The sequence below is a fragment of the Nannobrachium achirus genome (assembly GCF_963921795.1).
Source record: "Nannobrachium achirus genome assembly, chromosome: 4".
NCBI classification, from domain to species: Eukaryota; Metazoa; Chordata; class Actinopteri; order Myctophiformes; family Myctophidae; genus Nannobrachium; species Nannobrachium achirus.
The window spans coordinates 33,310,260-33,332,006 of NC_137813.1; the positions used below are offsets into that span (position 1 = coordinate 33,310,260).

A 21,747-nucleotide genomic window follows, 5' to 3' on the forward strand; every position below is an offset into this window, starting at 1 on the left:
ACACACACACACACACACACACACACACACACACACACACACACACACACACAGCTAACCGGTCAACCTCTGTCCCTTTCATCCAGGGCTTAACTAAATGTTAAGTAATTGGATAGGTAGGCTTAAGCTTAATGGACCATCCATTAGTTTCACTTGTGAACTTTGATAAAAGGTGTAGTTAAGCATCCTGTGAAATCCTCTCATGTCAAGGAGTATACTATTTCAGAACAGGGTTTTGTTCTCTGCCATGGCAGAGGGATTGTCCTGTGGATTCGCAAGAGTCTGCACCCATTCATTATTCATGCCTCACTTTCCTTTTCATAACATGGAGCACAAGGAGGTATGCAGTTACTTTCCTCAAATTGCTGCAGCACAAAGCGTATTTACAGAGAGAGACATGGATTGAGGACATTGATGGAAATCAAAGATATTTCTCCCCCCCCCCCCCCCCGCCCCACCAGAAAGAGGGGGAAGGGGAACCATGTGGTGCTGTCCATAACAGAACCAAACTGACTAACATTTCAAGAATGTGGTCAGCCGGAGGTCCAGTTCCTCCTCTGCAACACATTCTGTGACTCTGGATTTCCCCTGCATTAAGGAAGGGGGAGGGGGAACCAACCAGAGGAATCAGAAATTAACCGAAGAGATGCTTCCAGGTGTCATATACTCATATTGGTGTTACATTAAATACTTTTAGTTCAGTCAGATAACTCACGATTAGAATGAACCAATATAGAATTAATGAACCAGTATATTTTATTATTGAAACATGTGAATGCAATGAATATATTTCATCTTGGCGTTCAGGCTCTGCTAAATTCTTCTCCCTGCTCCCTGCACAATTAAAACAATCATTAACTATTAATAGCAGGGAGATATATAGATATATAAACAACCCCCCATGGGGAACAGAACTAATAGCAGGGAGATATATAGATATATAAACAACCCCCCATGGGGAACAGAACTAATAGCAGAGCCCACTGGTGGTGCTGGCAGTGGGAGCAAACAGCGCCTAACAAACCAGAAGGCAACACAGAAGGAACGCAGGATGAATACAGACTCAGGTGACCTTAAATACCCACCCAAATGATCAACTGATGGCCACATCAGCCAATGGCATATGATTCTTGCACAACATTGAACACACCCACATAGTGCAGCACAGTGTGAACCCCTCGAGTACATCTGCCTGAACCAAACCAAGCTACGTATCATTTATTTGCTTTTCAATGTAGTTTAGAGCTCCTACAGGACTGGCATGCACTGCTTGATGCAGCCTACACCTCTTAGGGGACATGTAAGCACCGATGAATGTAGGTTCCACCTCCTACAGGAGGGCACGTCCTGTTTTGGCGACATAGCGTTAAGGCGACGTAGCGATTAGGCGAAATACAAGTGTACTACCAACGCTTTTTCGCCTCGTTTCTTTTTCTTTGAGGAAGCCACTGATTTACACTCACTAGCAAACTTGTTCTAATAATGTGCAGTGCATGCAGCGTGCCTGCTTGTTACCATTAATGTGAATATTAAGCCACACTGTGGCTTGTGAAAGTGTTTCAATTGTAGGCTACGTTGATTATTAAATAATAAAAATAACAACGTGCGCTGCACTGGACGTCTGACAAAGTGACTCGCTCATTCATTCTGCAAGTTTCTGCGCCTGGAAAATAGCAGATCTACAAGCTCACAACGCCTTGTAGATCAGCCACTTTTGTCACGGAACACGCCACGATGAAGAAGTATAAAAGCCAGGATTTACTTGAGTGATGTGATGTGTGTTGAACGGAAATGAATGGAAATGTGCATGTCGCCTTATCGGCACGGCAGAAAAGCGTGAATGGAAATGTGCATGTCGCCCTATCAGTACGGTAGGAGACCCCGTTCGTACATTTGCCCATGTTAGTACACTTCGCCTTAACGCTACGTCGCCAAAACGGGATTTCACCCCACAGGATGGGTAAGCACTGATGAATTAATGCAGGGTGGGTAAGCGCTGGTGAAGGCTGAATGAAACATTATTTTCTTCAACCTTTCGATATTATTTCACAGCAGTATAATAGGTTTCCATTTCCCTGACAACGTCTAGTATTCGCTGTGTCTTGTTTTACCTTCCTTTCATAAGGTCCAATGGGGAAAGGATGAGCTGTATAACATCACCTCTCTGGTAACTCCCATGCATTCATGTTCCGGGGCCTCCTGTGCAGGGAGGCTCCCAGGTGCACAGGGTTAAAGGTCAGAGGTTAAGGGTTAACAGCACACACTCTGGACCCCTAGCTTCACTGATCATTAAAACACACGAGACCTCCGTTCAGAAACCCCCCACCCACTGCCAACATGCCTCAGCTATCGTCACAATACACACACCAATTCATACGTCGCCGTATGGCAGCGTCGAAAATAGCCGGCCTACAAGCTCTCAAAGCATCGCAGACGCAACTCATAGTGCAATGTGCATTATTTTATGGCTTGGAATTCCATTCATACAATTTGTAATCAAAGTAATTTCTCTCTTTTATAATAATTCTGTGCAATTGGCACATTCCAAACAAACACTAAAACAATCTAATGTACATTTGTCTGGGTTGTTGTCTATCCGTCTGCCTGCAAGTGGGATAACATAAGCTGAGCACATCTCTCTTTCAATTGCTTCACAATGTCATTTAGGACAAAATTGTGCCGCGGGCCGGAAGTGGCCCGCAGGCCAGAGTTTGAGATGGAGCATAAATATGGCACACACTACACCAAAACCCAAAGTCATCCGTCCGTCCGCCACACACACAAACACACTCCCCCATGTCTTGCTTAAGATCGAATCACGACACAAGATCTAAAGCCTGTAAGAGCCGTTTTAGTTAGTGTCAGGCTCTGCAAAGTGCACACACACACACACCCTCTAATCACAGTCTGAAATCAGTGTCTGGAGCACATGATCACTACTGTACCTTTGAGAAGGCGGACAACAGATACAATAGAGGAGGTGTGGTTGTAGTGGATCTTATACTTAGTTGCATGCAGGTATCGTACACCGAAAACAGCAGATCTACAAGTTCACAATGCATTGCAACACACTGCGAGTTTGTAGATCAGCTAGTATTTTCAGTGTGTGACAACCAAGCACAACTCAGGCGTAAGAAATGCATATCTTACTAGGCCACTACATTGGAGAAGGGGTACTTGGGAGGACATGGCATGTCTTACTTGGTGGAGGCGGTGCACTGCAGTCCACCATTCGCAGTTAGGGTCCAGTATTTCCCGGCAGCCGTTCGGAAAGCACACTTCCTGTTTTCACGGCACATTTCCACCTGGAACACTTCCTGGTCCCCTTCCTCGTCCTGATTGGCTGACAGGTCCATACCTGGGAGGAGTCAAAACAGTTGTCGATGTGATGATTTGCCAAAATAAATCGGGGGTAGGTCGGTCAGTGATGAGCCAAAAGTACATGTGAAGACCACAAATAGCCACGGTGGATCAGAACAGATGTGTGCAACAACAAACAATCAACGGTACAGACATGGGACGCACGTGGTCCAGATGCTGACTCACGCAACCTCTGGGCAGGATCAGACACAGTAAATGAGCAACATCAGACGGCTAGGATTAAAAGGAGGCTTTTGCACAGTACACACACACACACACACACACACACACACACACACACAGCTGTCATATGCCCAAACAACAGTTCAAAGGGTTAATCCTCATGGTGGACAGTCATAGCCACAGTAGTTGTGCAGACAAGCATCTAACTGGTGGCATCTACAATTAATATGTTTGAGATTTATTTTTAATCCATAGTCCAAGTGACTGTCTTTCTTTCCAAACAGTTTACCCTACATATATATATGCAACGGACATCAGAACAATCATTAAAACTCCATTAGCGGCACTTGAGAGCTACAAAGAGGTAAACAAACACAGAGTCATCAATAGGACAAATATACACTAGACGCACACACACACATGACCTTCTAACACTACAGAACACACTTCATTCAGTACAATGCATGGTATTGTACAGTATGAGGTCATGGTCTGCTCTAGAATAGACCTATAGCCTGGAGGCTTCAGTAGTGGTGAGCAGACAGAGATGGACTGAGGGATGGAGTGATGTGTAAATATGTGAAGAGGGAGGGGGAGGGAGGGGAGGGACAGAAACCCCCCAGATTCATGCTTTCCCATTATCTCTCCCTTTCTCTCTCTCGTTCATTTGTGTCTCTTCTAACTCACTTTTTCCATATTTTTTTCCCATTTAGACCTGGAACGCATTAATACACGTTATTACTTTAACAATTATTTTATGCTTTAGCTATTGAAAAATAGCAGATATACAAGCTCACAGCATGGCACCGAGTGCCGCTCTGCGAGCTTGTAGATCTGCTATTTAAGTCAAATATTAGTTTCTGGGGGGTCCCTGATACATAATATTTTGAGATGGGGGTTAACAAAAGTTTGAGAACCACTGACAAAGAAACATGCATTATTCAAAAACATTAGAAGGATTTAGAAGATATTTAAAGAATCGGGTCAAAATATTCAAAGCTCGCAGTGAGCTTGTATATCTGCTATTTTCTAATAGTTAAAGGAGTGGTGACACCGGCCGAAATTTAACATTATGGTACAGTAGGTCACATGGTCTTTGTTGAAACGGTTTGGAAAGGGGGTGGAGCTCAAAGTATGCAGTACAATCAACAGCCTATTCTCTGACTCACTGGGGGCTCTGTGTTGCTGCCGACACGCCCATACAGCTACTGTAGCTGTATGGGCGTGTCGGCAGCATAATTTGATTGGATAATTTAACATGGGGGTACATGACATCATTAAAAAAAATGCTAATTTGATAGCCATAATTAGCTGTTTTGGCCGTGTCACGCCCCCTTTAAAGCATAACATAATGGTTGAAGTAATAATGAGTTCTACATTTTAATATTAAACTATATCTCCCCTTATTTTCTCTGCATCTCTTTCTTGGGCTCAGCCTCCCTAGGAACTCAAGTGATGATAGTCCTTACAATGGAGAAGGAGAGCCATTCGATCTTTTTTCATATGGAAGACCTTTTTTTTATGATTAGTATTTTTATTAACTTTTTCAAATTTTTAAACAAGTGGTGGGCCGGGTCAGCACACACTTGTGTCACTTCTAGACTCACTAAAAGGCAATAATGAACAATGTGTCAGTGATGTGACAATAAAGTTGAGTTTGTTGCCATTAAAATGTCTTGTGCTTAGACGGATGTTTCCCAAAGCTAGACAAAGAGACTTGATGAAAGTGTTGCATCTTTTTATGAGTTTGTAATCAATTAAGTCTGACCTCAAAGCTATAATATGTTATGACATAACAAGCCTTACCTAAACTTCCTGTCCCCCAAAGAATTATTGCTCTCATTTTGCATGTGAAAAAAAAAAGAAACAGCCCTCTCCCGTTGAACGCCAACTGGAGCTCTGGCCTCCATGGACCGATTGGATTTCTGCAGAAATATGCAGGGCTACACACTCACACGTGCATAATGCACCCCCTCCCTCCCTCTTCCACACACACACACACACTTGAGCAGGAAAAATAACTGACCAAGATGAGAACCACATGGCAGCAATCGACCGCCTAGTGTACAAATGATGAAAAGAGAGAAAGAGCAAGAGAGGGAAGAGGACAGGACAGAGGGAGAGAGAAATGGGGGAACAGGGGGAGGACAGAGACACGTGAAGAGGTAGAGAAATAGTCAACACAAATAAAATGGAATGGTAACGAGAGAGAAAAGAGCTCTTGTTGTGTTTCTGCTGGAGTGTTCATCTGATCCCTGCTATAAGTCATGTGTGATATAACTACAACAACTGCTTCCTGTCTGGCTCACACTGCAGGTACAGCTTGTACAGTAGCACCTCTCACCAGAGACCCCCATTTATAATGTGAGAGGGACTGAGCCAAAGACAAGGAAAAGTAGAGAAGCGCCGGATGGAGCCACACAGAAGCATGATTGTCCAGGTCTTTTGAGTAGAGACAAATACATAGTAGGGCAGGAGAGAGGCTCCCCCAGCACCCGAACGACACCTTTTTCGAAACCTGTTTTTTGAGCGGTGGTTACACCGTCTCCTATACGTGGCCGTGTGTGTATGCGTGCGTGTGTGTGTGTGTGTGTGTGTGTGTGTGCGCGCGTGTGTGTCTGTATGTAGCCTGCAGGCCTGCAGTACCTTTTATGACCACACATGTTAAGGGAGGGGCGCTGTTGTTCAGGCCAGGCCAGACCAGGCACACACACACACACGCACACACACACAGGGGGGAAGGGGGGGGGGGGGGGGGGGTAAACCACCGCTCAGTTCACACGGGTGTGATTTTTAGGACTCTTATGGTGTCTAGTCATGATTTCTTCTTGTTGCCGTGGTCAACTAATGTCCCATGGGGTTCATTTTTAATGATTTCTTATCATAGCATGTGAGGGGTCTAACTACGACACACACGAAAAACATTCCTTGTGCTAAAAATGGACCCCAAAAAACCTTTGGGTCACAAAACCATAGTTTTGTGGGGCAGTTTTTAGCCCAAGGAAAGTTTTTCCTGCAAAACAAATGCTTGCAATGGATTCAGAATCACGAAAAAACTAGGTGCTGGTGTGGGCTAGTCCCAGTTGTCCGGTGTCCCAGTTGTCCGATGTCCCAGTTGGGCGAAATGTGTGTGCGCGCTGCTGGCTGCTGCGCTATGATCAGGATACAGAACGAACTGGAGTTCTGTTTAACGTGTGTGCTGCTGTGTTTAGGCTGACCTATGATCAGATTCAGGTCCGTTATTAGCCGCGAGGCAGCAGCATGAAGAATGTGAGATGATAATGGTGGTCTAAGATCAGATTTACAGCGGGGGCAGCCAGGCTACAGTATAACAGGACAAAGCCAACGTGTGAAATCGGCAGAGTGCTAAAAACAATGGGACAAAGCGAACTTGTGAAAATCGGCCGAATGCTGAGGTGGGGGTAGGCTACAGTAACAGACATCAGTGATGTTAATAGGTTTTCAAAGTAATGGGTCCCGGGACCCACAGGTGGTCATTCGAATGAGTCCCAGAAAAAAATTATGGGTCCCCAATTTGGGTCCCCATTTTATTTATTTTTTGCATTGTGAGCTTTTAGATCGGCTATTTATATTTGCCTCTATCTTATATTATTTTACAATTAGGCTAATGTTTGGACATTTTTGATAGTATAGTTTTAGCTTGTTGATTACTTTGGTGCAATAATGGTCTTTTTTTTTCTTTTCTTGGGGTAATAAAAAGGTAACTTATAAGTACAATTTAAGGTACTTTTACTTTACTGGAGTATTTCCAATTTTCATTACTTTTACTTCTACTCCACTACATCTCAGAGGCAAATATTGTACTTATTCCACTACAATTATTTGAAAACTTTACTAGTTACTTTGAAAAGTATAGTCTACATAACCACTTCAGCCATGGCTATTTTCAAAGGATATTATTTGGTAACATGTGATACAGAATAATTGTGCATAATGAGTACTTTTACTTTTAGTCCTAAAGTGTAGCCTATACTTTTACTCAAGTACATTTTGAATTCCGGACTTTAACTTGCAGTAGAAGATACTTTTACTTAAGTAAAACATTTGAGTATACTTCTGTGTATGGAGAGACCACTCGACGTAATACTATGAGAAAGTGGAGCGCTCCGGAGAACGGCTGTTGTAAATCACAGATAATTAGTTTCTCCGCTTTGAAAATCAGACGTCTTTTTATGACTTAATGAGTTTATGACCCTCTGCCAGCCTCACTGACTGTGCCTCAGAAGAGCAGCCACGGCAGTAGCTTTAGCATGTAGCTAAACGTAGCAGCATCACATCAGAGTGACAGAGAGAGCACGTTCATGCTGCTGCAGTGCAGAGTGCGGTGGCTCCGCTGCATGCAGAAAGAGACAGACAGACGGCAGGCAGTTTCTGGCGAGGATATTAATGAAACGAAATGCTGTTTGCGACACGTTCATTCCGCGGGGACCCTGACCGCGACGCTGTTGTTTTGCCAGTGTAGAGACGTCACGTTTCTGCGCCGTCAGTTGCACACGTTCTGTGGGGGAACCCCTTTTGGTGTATCACCTAACATGCTGTGCCACTATGGTCAGAGAGCGGCCCGGTGCTACGCTAAAACTCAGGCACCCATTGAATTCTGTGACCATCTACGGGCACACAGAATGGCGTCGGTGGACGATAGAACGCACTGTTGTTAGTTCTATCGTCTGTTTTAAGACTTTCTACGCGGATTTCATTTGTGTTAAAGTAGTATTAAGTAGCATGCCTTCACCCATGAATAATGGTGGCGTCTGTGGACTTTTTAAAATATTTTTTTTTTCGCGACGTGGTAAATTATTTTAACGTGGACTCCAATGGAGGCGATGCGTCCGTGGGACCCCAGGGCAATGACGTGAATGCGTCTCTAGGCAACGTGAATGCGTCAGAGACGCGGGACGCGCACGTAATGACGTCACTGAGACATACAGCCAGGCTACAGTATAACAAAACAACAAAACAATGCTAGGAATTTTCAAAAGCGAACTTGTGAAATCAGAATGCTGTTTGTTGGACATAATGAATGCACGGCGAAAATGAATGCACAGCGAATTTTCGGCGAGAAATCAATGGGGTCTCATAGCTGTACGCTACTTGAGTAGCTGTACGCTTGCCGCCTAACACTACACAGCCAGCAGCGCGCACACACATTTCGAGCAGCTCACACACACATTTCGCCCAACTGGGACACCGGACAACTGGGACAACGGACAACTGGGATTTTCCCACTGGTGGAACCTCTCTGACTGACATAAGGAACAGACACCACACAGATTTGCATCTTTGTACAGCATCACTGTAAAGTATTGTTTTTGTTTCCCTTGGATTCAGTGTGCGGTTCCACATGGTGAAAAGGACAGCCTGTCATTCAATCATTCATTTGCATTGGTTTAGTCCAGTGTTTTTAGCAACATGGTCCGATGCTTCAGCAGGAGTTCAACCAAGACAAAACATTACCAAGAGTAATACTAATATGAAGCACAGCTCTTGTGAACTAATATATTGACATTTATTACATTCAGGTTGTTTTAAAAGAAAGGATGAGGCCATTTCGTGTTAAAGGAAGTGGACAGATTGAGATTTGAGAGAGAGCGATATAGCAACACCAGATCATCCACGCTGCTTCTTTCATCACAAACAAGGGGGGTGCCGTCTACTCTTTCTCCATGTAATTATGGCACGCGCACACACACACACACACACACACACACACACACACACACACACACACACACACACACACACACACACACACACACACACACACACACACACACACACACACACACACACACACACACACACACACACACACACACACACACACACACGTGTTAATTTTGTTAGTTTACAAAAGGTCCATAAAGACCAACACACTGGAGATAGTACTGTGTATAGAACCGTGTACGAGTACAGATGCATGTGTACCTTGACTAGCAGTGTGACTCACACAGACAAACAGTCTCCTCAAGGCCACAGAGCCTCAACCATGACTCAGAGAGGCCGAGTCCACAAGGCTGGTTGTGTGTACGTGTGTGTGTGTGGGGGGGGGGCACCAGTTTCCCAATTAAACTCACAGGGTTAAATAAGGAGGAAATACAGTATGATTCTAGTGCTACACACACTCACAACTTCCCCTTATGCGAACCAGAGATGTGGCCCTATGCACAGAATCCTTTCCAACCACACCAAATGCGACACACACACACACACACACACACACACACACACACACACACACACACACACACACACACACACACACACACACACACACACACACACACACACACACACACACACACACACACACACACACACACACACACACACACACACACACACACACACACGTTAATTTTGTTAGTTTACAAAAGGTCCATAAAGACCAACACACTGGAGATAGTACTGTGTATAGAACCGTGTACGAGTACAGATGCATGTGTACCTTGACTAGCAGTGTGACTCACACAGACAAACAGTCTCCTCAAGGCCACAGAGCCTCAACCATGACTCAGAGAGGCCGAGTCCACAAGGCTGGTTGTGTGTACGTGTGTGTGTGGGGGGGGGGCACCAGTTTCCCAATTAAACTCACAGGGTTAAATAAGGAGGAAATACAGTATGATTCTAGTGCTACACACACTCACAACTTCCCCTTATGCGAACCAGAGATGTGGCCCTATGCACAGAATCCTTTCCAACCACACCAAATGCGACACACACACACACACACACACACACACACACACACACACACACACACACACACACACACACACACACACACACACACACACACACACAACACACACACACACACACACACACACACACACACACACACACACACACACACACACACACACACACACACACACACACAGTCAGTAAGCAACCACTGACCACACCAAACACTGCTATTGAACATAAGCCCTCCATCTTCTGGTTCACTCCACCCACCACATTCATCCTGACAGTGGCAGGCACAGATTGTTGGCATCAGCTTCTGTGAGCCAGCAGGACTCAGGACGTAGCAGTGGACTGGGGTGAGCAAGCATTTATCAAGTGCAATTGTGCCCTCCTTAGCGCGCGCGCGTGCGTGCGTGCGTGTGTGTGTGTGCATGTGTGTGTGTGTGCGCACACGTACGTGCATGTCCTATTGTTCTAAAGGCCTGGCAGAGGAGGCAACCAGCTGGGCCACAAACAGGGCACCATATCGTTGGTCTTTGTTCTGATCCAGACACACACAGAGGACACAACCCACTACTACAACCTACCAAATGATGGCGTATACAGAATGGACAACACCACACACACAAACTAGAGAAAGAGAGGCACATGCCACAGTAATAAGACCCCCACTCTGTGGCCTCTAGGATCAGACCAGCAGTACTACTCTGGACCAGAACAGGAGATAGCAGAAACAAGTACAGTAGTATCAAACATGAATACAAATATTGAAAAAAACAACAAAGTCAAATTATACCAGCTTGTGCCAAGCTAAAACCCTTGAAAAGTAGACCTACTTTCATGACCTTTGCATCATACCACTGGCGGTCCGGGCACGTAGGCACTCCCCATCTCTTTCCCCATTTCCTGTCAAACTACTATCCTATCAATAAAAGGTATAACTGCATTCATACACAAATATTAATTGTTCATATAAATTGCTAATTGGTAAATTAGCGTTGGTTGCGCTGAATTCTGTGACCGGACCTCTTATGCCTGTTCAGAGTATGGGAAGGCATTCCTGCTGACTCCCCATTGGCTTAAAGGACATTGACTTAAAGGAGAAAGTTATGAAAAGGTCACTAGTAGCACTACGACTGAATATAAACTGACAAGCTTCAGAAGCTGGTAAAAAAATATCTACATAAATCAGAAACAGAAACGAAAATGACACAATAGAGATGTTAACTTGAAATGTAGGTAGACAAGCAAGAGTGTGTGCACTGTTCACTGCTCTGCTACAAGGGACACAGTAGAATCCTGTGTTAATCTAACTGAAAGTGTAAAAATTGACCCAAATGGACTCACAAGGAGGATTTCACTGAGCAGCCATGGTCTTTGAGAACTTAATATTGGATTTTAAATGATTTTCATTTCACTGTATTGCAAATTCAACTATAAACAAAGTGTTCCACTGGCTAACAGAGAACATTAGGCAACACAGACGAGAGTGCAGCAGAGAGCCACTGAGACTCAGACATAATAAAACACAAGACATTAAGGATGAGAGGTGCCTGAGCACGATCTGCAGACAGCAACACCTCAAGCACGCTCTCAGCCTACTGATGCTGAAAAGGACAGACAGAAAGACACACACACACACACACACACAAACACAGTGAAGGTTGACAAACACGCTCAAATGTCAGCAACACACTTGGTCAAGGCCACTGAATGCCATCAAGGATGCCTGAATGTGCTTGCATACACATTTTGTACTGTGTGTGTGTGTGTGTGTGTGTGTGTGTGTGTGTGTGTGTGTGTGTGTGTGTGTGTGTGTGTGTGTGTGTGTGTGTGTGTGTGTGTGTGTGTGGTATAATGTGTTGTGGAAGCAAATTAACGCCCCCGAGCCACCAAAGATTAACACATACCAGCCAAGGTCAGGGTTGTGTTAGTGGCAACAGAAAAATTGTGTGTGTGTGTGTGTGTGTGTGTGTGTGTGTGTGTGTGTGTGTGTGTGTGTGTGTGTGTGTGTACGTGCGTGCGTGCGTGCGTGCTTGTGTGCGTGCATGTATGCGTGCGTGCATGCGTGCGTGCATGCGTGTGTGTGTGTGTGTGTGTCATTTCCTGCCAGTGGGTGGTGTAGCAGGCAGACAGAAAGGTGTCAGGTCTGAATCACAGCCAGACAAAATCTAGTTGCTCCTCTCACGGGGAGTCTAATTACAAAAGAACTGGCAACATTTGCAGGGACTACTCAAGAATTTGCTTTAACCAATGCTTATAAATCCAGTTGATGGTGCATATTTCCTTAACAGGCTGGATATTAGATACAGGATGTGGTCCAACAGCAACATACCACGTTCAACATGCCTTCCCGTATTGGCATTTTAAAATGTTATAAAGAATCTGTGTTTTGTAGTCACTCTCCTAGCAACAATGCATAAAACTAGCCAAACCATTTTCCCCATTTCAACAGAATCTGTTTGGTCCCAACGATGTCCAGTGTAATTCTCAGCGTAACTCCCAGGGGCTCCTGGCTTCCGCCTCAATCACAATGAAAGCCTCACACTCAGAGGCAGAGAGAAAGGATAATAAGTCACTAGGAGAAGCACTCAGGACTTGGTGGTCACACTAGTAGCCAACTGCACATGATTGTCTCTCATCAACTAAGAATGAGAAAACTGCACTCTGGGGTCACTCACACTCAAGACTATAGTTCAGGACAGGACACTCATCCCAGTATGGACCACTTAAAAGCCATTGCTCTCCGGGCTAAATGACTAATAATTATGTCTCAGCCCATAGGATGGGTCGTTAAACTGCCTCCAGGGGAACTATGGACTATGAAAGACGATGTCACAACCAACCGATGATTGAGCACAGAGACATGTTCTAACTAAATGGAAATGTGTCAATGAATGTGGCAAAAACAAATCACAACAAATGAGATGGAAAGTCTGCTCTGTTGCAATATGCTTGCAAGTTCCAGGATTTTGAATAGAGGGCATGTTGCTATTGGTGCCAAAAAATGATAGATAAGAGTGCAGGAGTTGTGTCTTGTTAGGTCTTAAAAAGACTTATGGGAACAAGTTTGAAAGATCTTTGCAATGATCAGTAGTACATAATATAATTTGGTGTATATACTTTATACTGTATATGGTATATACTAGGGCAGGGAGATATGACTTTTGCCGCGATTATGATTAATGAACCATTCATTTATACACTTTTTGCACTGCTTTTACACATCATAGTTACTGTATATGACAAGGTCTGTACTGTACATATTTCAGGCTAACTCTTTTTTTCACACTACCATTGTACAAAGATGTATAATACAGGGCTTAGGTGGTTAATCAGACTAATATCAAAGAAATACATACTTAAAAATATTTAAACAAAACAACTGCTTTGTGATCATTCGATTAACCTACATGAGATAGATTAAATTGGTTAGAGCTCTAAATGTTGGTTTCTATATATTTTCAGTTAATTGCCCAGCCATAGTATATAGGCTACTGTATTTATATACACAACATCTGACCTTTGCCGAATGTTTCAATTAACAACATCATATCTGCTGGTATAAGGCTCCCCTGATAAGACTCATCCAAAGACTTCTCAAAGTTGTCTGGATTTCATTTCTATGACCAACAGCAAGAAAATGATTATCCCAGTTGGCTCTTGATGCACAAAACAGTCGCTTTTGATTGGACAAAGCAGCATTTTTTCTGAATCCTGCATGGCTTTGCCAATGGAACCCACCCAATTTCAACCACCATCTTGGTCTGCTACGCAAATAGCCAAATCCGGAGAGAAGCTAATGGGGGCAAAATAGCCAAGCCAGCAGCTGTTGATTTAAAAACATCTGGAGCCAGTTTAATTCCCCTCAAACTTCTAAATCCACATCACAATGATTCAGTTGTTGCTGGGATAAGTCCTTCTTCAACAGATAACTTCCTGTTTATGCAGATTCAAAAAACTAATCCTTAATTTCACTATGAGATATTATGATTGTGTCATTATGAAATACTACTATATAGGTCCATTTGATAATCCTCATCTAAAGATTAGAACTAGATGATTACAGTATACAGGAACTCCAAATCCTATTATGAATGTTTTGTTGATATTAATTTATTTTTGAAATTGCACTATTAGATGTTTGTACACATATGACACTGTCATATGACATTGTAGCCAATCTACAACCTCATTCATACTCTTGGCTTGTAGATCTATGCCTAAAATATGGATATTGAAAGTGCAAAAGTCTGTCTGTGGGGTTTATGAATATTTAACCAATTAACAGCATTAACAAAAGAATCTCTTGTCCCTCCTTCATTTAAGAGCTTGTGACAAAATTATATTGATCCATAAAAACACATTTTTCCCCACTGGTTGAAATTGTACATGTTTGACAACACTGACATTACATGTAGATGTGTGGCCACAGTACAGTAGAATGCTCTGCCAGCATAAGAACTATATAAATAAAGATCGCCTTGCTTCTCATTCATGCTCCAGCAATTAAGTGTTACAGTATGCGACGTGTCACTCGACAAAAGTAATTATTTTCAACCGAAAAAGTGATGCAACTCAGTTCTCCTGGTTGAAAGTAAAGCAATATGTCACATGACTGTCGGCAAAGCATAAATCAGACCTCAATGCAGCAGACTCTTGCAGTGTTGAGCAGAACGTTGCCTTGACATTTCACTGAACTGTAGACAAGAACATAATCTAATGGAGGAGAGGGGTTGATGGAGAAGCAATTCAATTTTTCCCTTTGCGAATTAATAAACTGCACTTCATCTAATTTCAATGGATCCATTTGTTTTTGCCCTTCTGAGAACCTGTAGTGGTCTCCAGACCTTTTTCTATTTGTACACCTTCTCTGCCCTCCATTTTGTTGGCTGGGAGGCTGGGAAGGGAAAAGCTGACGGTTGCTGGAGCCATGTCGCAATACAACAAGAAATAAATAAAAAACAGACAGATATTCCAATGCTGAGTAAGCGACAGTGTGAGATAGAACAAGCAAACAAGGGGGTGTGACAGGCAAACGAAGTCAAGGAAAGAATGACAGATCATAGGCTCAATTAAATTTAAACCACCAAAACCACACTGTATTCTCTCCAAGTGTTACCCCCCCAACCAAAAACTAAATATGGTATCAGAGTCAGACACTATCAATTAAACTTGTATCATTCATTATACCAGACAACAGTCAACACATTCCTTTATTTCACACTTGCTTTCTCCATCCATTCCCATGCCTTAACCACACTCATCTGCACCCAAGGTCCAGGTCCAGGTCTGTGTTCATTTAACGGAGAATGTAAACATTTTACCAAATATCTTGCCCAGTCGTAGCCTACTCTACCATTACCTTTCCTGTCAAATGATTGATTGTATTTCCCACTTAAAAGTTGTTTCTCCAACATCTCAAAGTCACTAAAAACTAAGCTTCATAGTTCAGACCTCCCAAAACAAACTGATCCAACTATACGGCTTGGCCTAAAGCCTAATTCCAACCCACTTTGCTAGTCTGGGATGGCTCAGGGACAGGGTAGAATACAGGGTTAATCAAATAAAAATTGGATTGGTATTTAAGATAGTCAAAGGGGCAGTGCCCTAAATACCCTCATATCTGACCAACTACTTCTGTAAGACAACCACAAGACAAGAGGGAGCGACAACGATCTGGTACAAATATAGACAAAACATGGGAAGATTCTCATTCTACTACTCTGCCACCAACATGTGGAATGTGTTGACACCATCCATTAAAAAATGTGAATCACTGGTTTCCTTCAAAACTAGCCTGAAAAACTATCTATCAGGACAGGACTGGGGAGGTAAATTACATTTCCGCAGTTCTTTGATGTGTGTCCCACTAAACAAGTAATTTCAGTCTCTCCATCCCTCCCCCACACCCCATCTCTCCTGCTTCCCATCCATCCCTCCATACCCCTTTCATCAAAAGATGGCCAGGAGGTCGTCTGTGGACCCTGATTAAGATCTCCCTCTCGGTGTGTGTGCGCGCGCGTGTGTGTGTGTGTGTGTGTGTGTGTGTGTGTGTGTGTGTGTGTGTGTGTGTGTGTGTGTGTGTGTGTGTGTGTGTGTGTGTCCAAAGACTAATCAGACAGACATTACCATGACCACTGTCACTGTTAATGATCATGACCACAGACACACACAGCAGCAGACTGCCCTGGAGCCAGGAGAGTGGGTTTGGGGCGAGAGGAGGATGGAGGAAACTGAGGGAGTTAGGGAAGAATGGGGTATGGTGGAAAACATGTACAAAATAGAAGGGTTTGAAAAAGAGAAACGTTTGAGACTGAGGGAAAGGATGAAGGGAATATGGAAGTATGGAAAGAGATGGAAGTGGTCAGAGGTGGATACGTAAGGGATGAGAAAGAAGTAAACCAACCAAGAAAGAAAGAAAGAGGAAGAAAAGAGACACATATACAAGCTTGTATATGTGCCCACTCACTCAGCTGCTGGCCAGATACACATGGACGCAATTATCCACATCCACACACGCAAATGCCAGTGCATTAGTGACTATCATTATCAGTGGTGAAACTACAAACCGACACACCCACCTACTTGTACCATGTTTGAAATAAAAGTTCATGTGCTCCCACCGCCCCCCTCCAGCTGATAATTTGAAAAATCTCAGACCAATTGTAAATTTCAATATTTGCAAACCACCACTACCAATACCTACCCATGACCATTATTTGTCATTGCTTATTATGCAAACCTATGGTGTTGTGTATTTGGCAAGGCTGTAAAACCATTTACTGTATTGATATTTACAATAGACCATTGTACTATGCATCTACATTCACTTGCCCTATATATTTCATTGTTCACTGTGTGGGCAACACGTGGGCCCTATATGCAGTTCGTGTAGGCCATCATTGTATGAAATGGTGTGTCCTTTGTTGCCATGCATGCCATCCATGTTCTGCTGTGTGGAGGCTGCAGGGGGGCTGCAGACTGACATTCCATCACGTTAACTCTTTCTCTGCCAGGGGCTCTTGACCCCACACACACACACAGCACACACACACACCTGTCACCTAGTCATTCACACACACACACGCTCACTTGACCCGTTGACCCCACAGCACAGTGAGCACACCTACCTTGCCGGGTGGACACGTTCCTCTCGTTGGCCGCGGTGAGCACGACCTGCGGGTGGCTCTGCTCGAGCACGAACAGCTCATCCTTGCCGACGCGCGCGCTCTTCCCGGACTTCATGGTGCCGGAGGGCCCGGAGGGCGCCAGGTACCTGCCGCTGCAGTCCCTGAAGGCCACCTTGCCGGAGCGGAACTCCAGCGTGTAGCCCGTGCTCTTGTCCGTCCTGCTGACCAGGGAGCCGTCGTTCTGCAGGAAGCGGTTGTCGGAGGTCTGCAGGTGGTAGCGCTGATCGCGGAACACCAGGGTGATCATGGAGTCCACCCCCCACGGGACGTCCCGGTCGATGGCGATCTCGTCCACCTTGTAGGAGGGAGGGATGGGACCATATGAAAATATGAAACATGACGATTATCGTGGCAAAAATAATTGCGATAAACAATATTATCACGATAATGAAAACTACTTTTTAAAATGGCACTTTTGTCAACCACTTGAACCCCCAGCAAAACTATTCTAGGGCAAATACAATTTGCCAAAAATAGCCGATCTTACAACTTGTAAATCTGCCATTTTTGGCAAATCGATTAGTGTAGAATGAAGAGGATACCAAATGCTTCCATTACAGGTCCGTTTTATCAAGTAGGCCTATAGCCCTGGCCTACAAGGTTTAAGTGGTATGAATTTGCAGCTCAAAGGAGGACTATTTCAGCATACATTTAAATCTCTACAATGCGATTATTGTGAGTGTTTTTCTTATCGCGATAAACGATAATAGCGATTATCGTCCCATATGATGGGATGGGACTCCCATCCCTACCTTGGAGCTCAGGTGCGCGTACCGCTTGCGCGTCATGCTGAAGATGTTGACTTGCGGGTGCATGGCGATGTGCACGCTCCACTTCTCCGCCACCCCGGCGGTCTGGGCGAAGCAGATGATGCGGTCCTCGGTGCCGCCCAGGTACCGTCCGTGCGGCTCGGACTGCAGCGACCAGCGGCCGTCGTCGTGCGCGGTGATGATGAAGCGGCACTCGGGCGCGGGGGTCTCGCTGTCTCCGGTGACGTTGCCGTCCTTGTCGGCGGCGATGTACCGGCCCAGATGTGACTTGAGGCAGAACACGTTGCCGTTGCTCTCGTCGCCGCTCTGCTCCAGGGTCCAGATCTGCTTCTTCTTCATGCTGATGGCGGAGGCGTTGATCTTGAAGCCGAACGTCTCCGCCGTTAGGTATTTGTTGCCGCAGTTGATGAGACCGAACTGGATCTGCAGCATGTCGCTGGTTCCGTTAGTAGCGCCGTTGGTCGACATGGTTCTGCTCTAATAGCCTGGACCGGGTCTAACGGCTTCTGCACACACACAGACACACACACACAGACACAGGGAGCTCTGACTGGCGCTGCTGCTGCTGAATGGGTGGGATGCTCTGCCTCGCGTGCTTCTCTTTGTTTGGGGCAGTGTGTGTATGTGTGTCTGTGAGTGTGGCTGGCTGAGTGGGAGTGTGTGAGCGCGCGCCGCCTGTCCTCGGTGTTCTCTCTCTCACAGCGCGAGCCCGCAGCCACAGCTGCAGTCTATATACCGATCAGTGACGTTGCATTCAGACCACACCTCCATAATCGACAGTTAGTGGTAGAAGAAAAACTTAAATTATGCAGTCTAAACTCTGAAGGTAAGGTAGAACTCCAAAGTTACAATACATTTGTAAACAGTCTAACGCAATACTCTCTAGTAAGTACTCTTCTTCTCCTCAGCTCCTCTCCTCTCTCTCTTCTCCTCTCATCTCCTCTCCCTGCTACCCCCTCTTCTGAGCTTTCTGAAAACAAAACAAAATATGGAGCTTGCACAAAAACGAATTCACCTACTTCTTTACAGCTGTGAACCTGTGATGTGAAAATAAGTTGATTTGATTTGATTTATTCTGACTGATACTGATAACTCTCTTGTCTCTTCCCTCATCTCTCCTCTCCGCTCCCCTCCCCTCATCTCCTATCTGCTCTCCCACCCCTCCTCCTCTGTGCTATTCCTGATTTGACAAAACTAGGAGAAATACTGCTGACTTGCCCAGGGCCGCAGATCTGAGAGGAGAGTCAAGTTAAAGAGAGGAGAGCTAGCAACACAGGGAGAGTGGAGAGAAGTAGCATCCTCATCAACCACGATAACCCTCTCATGTTGCATGAGTCCACACTCACATCCAGCAACCGATAGCATCTAATGTCCCCACCACCCTTCTACACTGATCACCAGATAGACTCCGCATTCAAATCATGAGGATGGTGGTGTGTGTGTGTGTGTGTGTGTGTGTGTGTGTGTGTGTGTGTGTGTGTGTGTGTGTGTGTGTGTGTGTGTGTGTGTGTGTGTGTGTGTGTGTGTGTGTGTGTGTGTGTGTGTGTGTGCGCATACAAAGCTCTATTCATGGAGTAAGTACACACATCAGAGGGCAGGAAAGGCTCATCTCTATAAACAAAGAGCCCAAACAGATCACAGTGGCATCTTCTGACCATGCATAATATACACATGCACACATGCACGCTTGCACAAACACACACACACACACACACACACACACACACACACACACACACACACGCGTGCGTGTGCGAGCGTGCATGTCACGCAAATAAAGAGCGAGGTCATCATCATCACTCATGCAGTTTAACATTTATATTTGACTATAGTACACAAATGCAAACACACACACACACACACACAAGGGATTAATTCATATCAAATAGTGGTGTGGTTAACACGCACGCACGCACGCACGCACGCACGCACGCACGCACGCACGCACGCACGCACGCACGCACGCACGCACGCACGCACACACACACACACACACACACACACACACACACACACACACACACACACACACACACACACACACACACACACACACACACACACAGACCCAGTGTATAGTTTACAATGTGGTGTGAAATGTGATAAATGTAATCTGTTCTTTGGCTTCAGTCTTTGGGAATGGACAAACTTATTTAGGCAAAGTCTTTATAAATAAGAATAAAAGCCTTCGTGTCAAATTACTTCTATTTATATACCACATATATATAGAACAAAACAGAATCTGTCTTCTTAATATGTGTGAATTAGGCTTCAATTAGTCTTTTATTTACTTCATTGTATGTTACTTGGATAATAGCCTGTGATGAATAACACACTTCAGAGTAATTTCACAATGAAGTTAAGCTAATTTAATTTGATCTGTCTACGTCTAACTTTCTCTCTGTCTCTAACTTTCTCTCTCTTACATTTTCCCTGTTGTTTAAAGACTACTTTACTACAATTTAGAGCTGGTGATTAAGGTATAATTAATGCCATGCATTTCCTTGCTCTGGAGATAATTAATCCCAGAGTCTGCATTCATAAATAGCCTATTCTATATTCTGTTATCAAATAAATGAATACATTGAGAAACATAAGACCAGTTTAAAGAATGCTCCAAAGCAGTGCTTCATTTGTTCAAACACATGGCTAATCTGTGCTCTATTCACTGACCAACTGTTCTAATGTCTCTCTATTCTCCTGTCTTACAAAGAATCCTGCCATGCTTAATTCATATTTAATCGTGTTGCATGCCGAAAATAGCTGATTGACAAGCTGCTTGGAGCTTGGAGTCTATTTTTGGTATGCATCACCATCCTACAACCAACTCTTGACTCCTTCAGTGCGTTCAAAGAAGGCATATTCAGAAAGAAAACTATCTATCGTCCAGGGTTTATTAAAACATAATTTTCATTCTCACAAATGGTCAAATCTTTTCAACACACTCTTAGGCTTCTGTTCTACAGGCAGCACTGCTCTGCCCTTTTCGAGCCCTGCACATTTTGCATCCACATTTATGACCCAGAATTATTTAAAGTAATACAATTTCATGCAGAAAGAGAACAGCATTTCAGACATCTCAGAGTGGAAATGAATTAAACTGATCCGCTGCAAAATAGGAGGGGTAAAAAGGAAACTTAAAAAGGAAAGCTGCACTATATCGCTTCTTGACCATTTCTTTGTTGCGACCAAAGGTCGCAGTTTAGTATGTGAAACGGCACATGCTGACTCCGTCCATCTGTCTGTCTGGACGTGTACACTTTTTTACAGTCTATTGTCTCTCTGACATCATGCTCTGACATCACTGTGATGTCAGGCGAACCACTCTAACAGAATGGGTTTGCCGCTCTGACATCACGCTCTGACTTCACTGTATAACAGAATCCCTTTTATGGCCATATATGGAGTTCCCTGATGTCGTCAATATTAAGCCCATAATCTAACAGGACTTCATATGGGAATGCCCATATATGGAGGCCACATCGGCCACATACCACACTAACAGAAATCCATCTATGGCCAAGACAGATGGC

The 21,747-nt window shown here is 44.3% G+C and overlaps 1 protein-coding gene across 3 annotated transcripts in view; it reads right to left on the reverse strand.

The window, feature by feature from the left end:
• The window catches only part of fscn1a (fascin actin-bundling protein 1a), a 23,931-nt gene extending 5,163 nt beyond the window's left edge, over positions 1-18,768 (reverse strand). The window contains exons 1-3 of one of the 3 annotated variants that reach the window (XM_080723758.1): positions 18,197-18,768; positions 17,385-17,733; positions 3,202-3,358 (exon numbers count right to left, since the gene is read on the reverse strand). In XM_080723758.1, the coding sequence (XP_080579884.1) occupies positions 3,202-3,358; positions 17,385-17,733; positions 18,197-18,682 (992 nt within the window). In that variant the 5' untranslated portion in view covers positions 18,683-18,768. Of the gene's footprint in view, positions 1-3,201; positions 3,359-17,384; positions 17,740-18,196 lie in introns of all 3 variants that reach the window. The other 2 variants (XM_080723757.1, XM_080723756.1) reach the window with 2 other exon arrangements.
• Between the last annotated feature and the right edge of the window lie 2,979 nt (positions 18,769-21,747).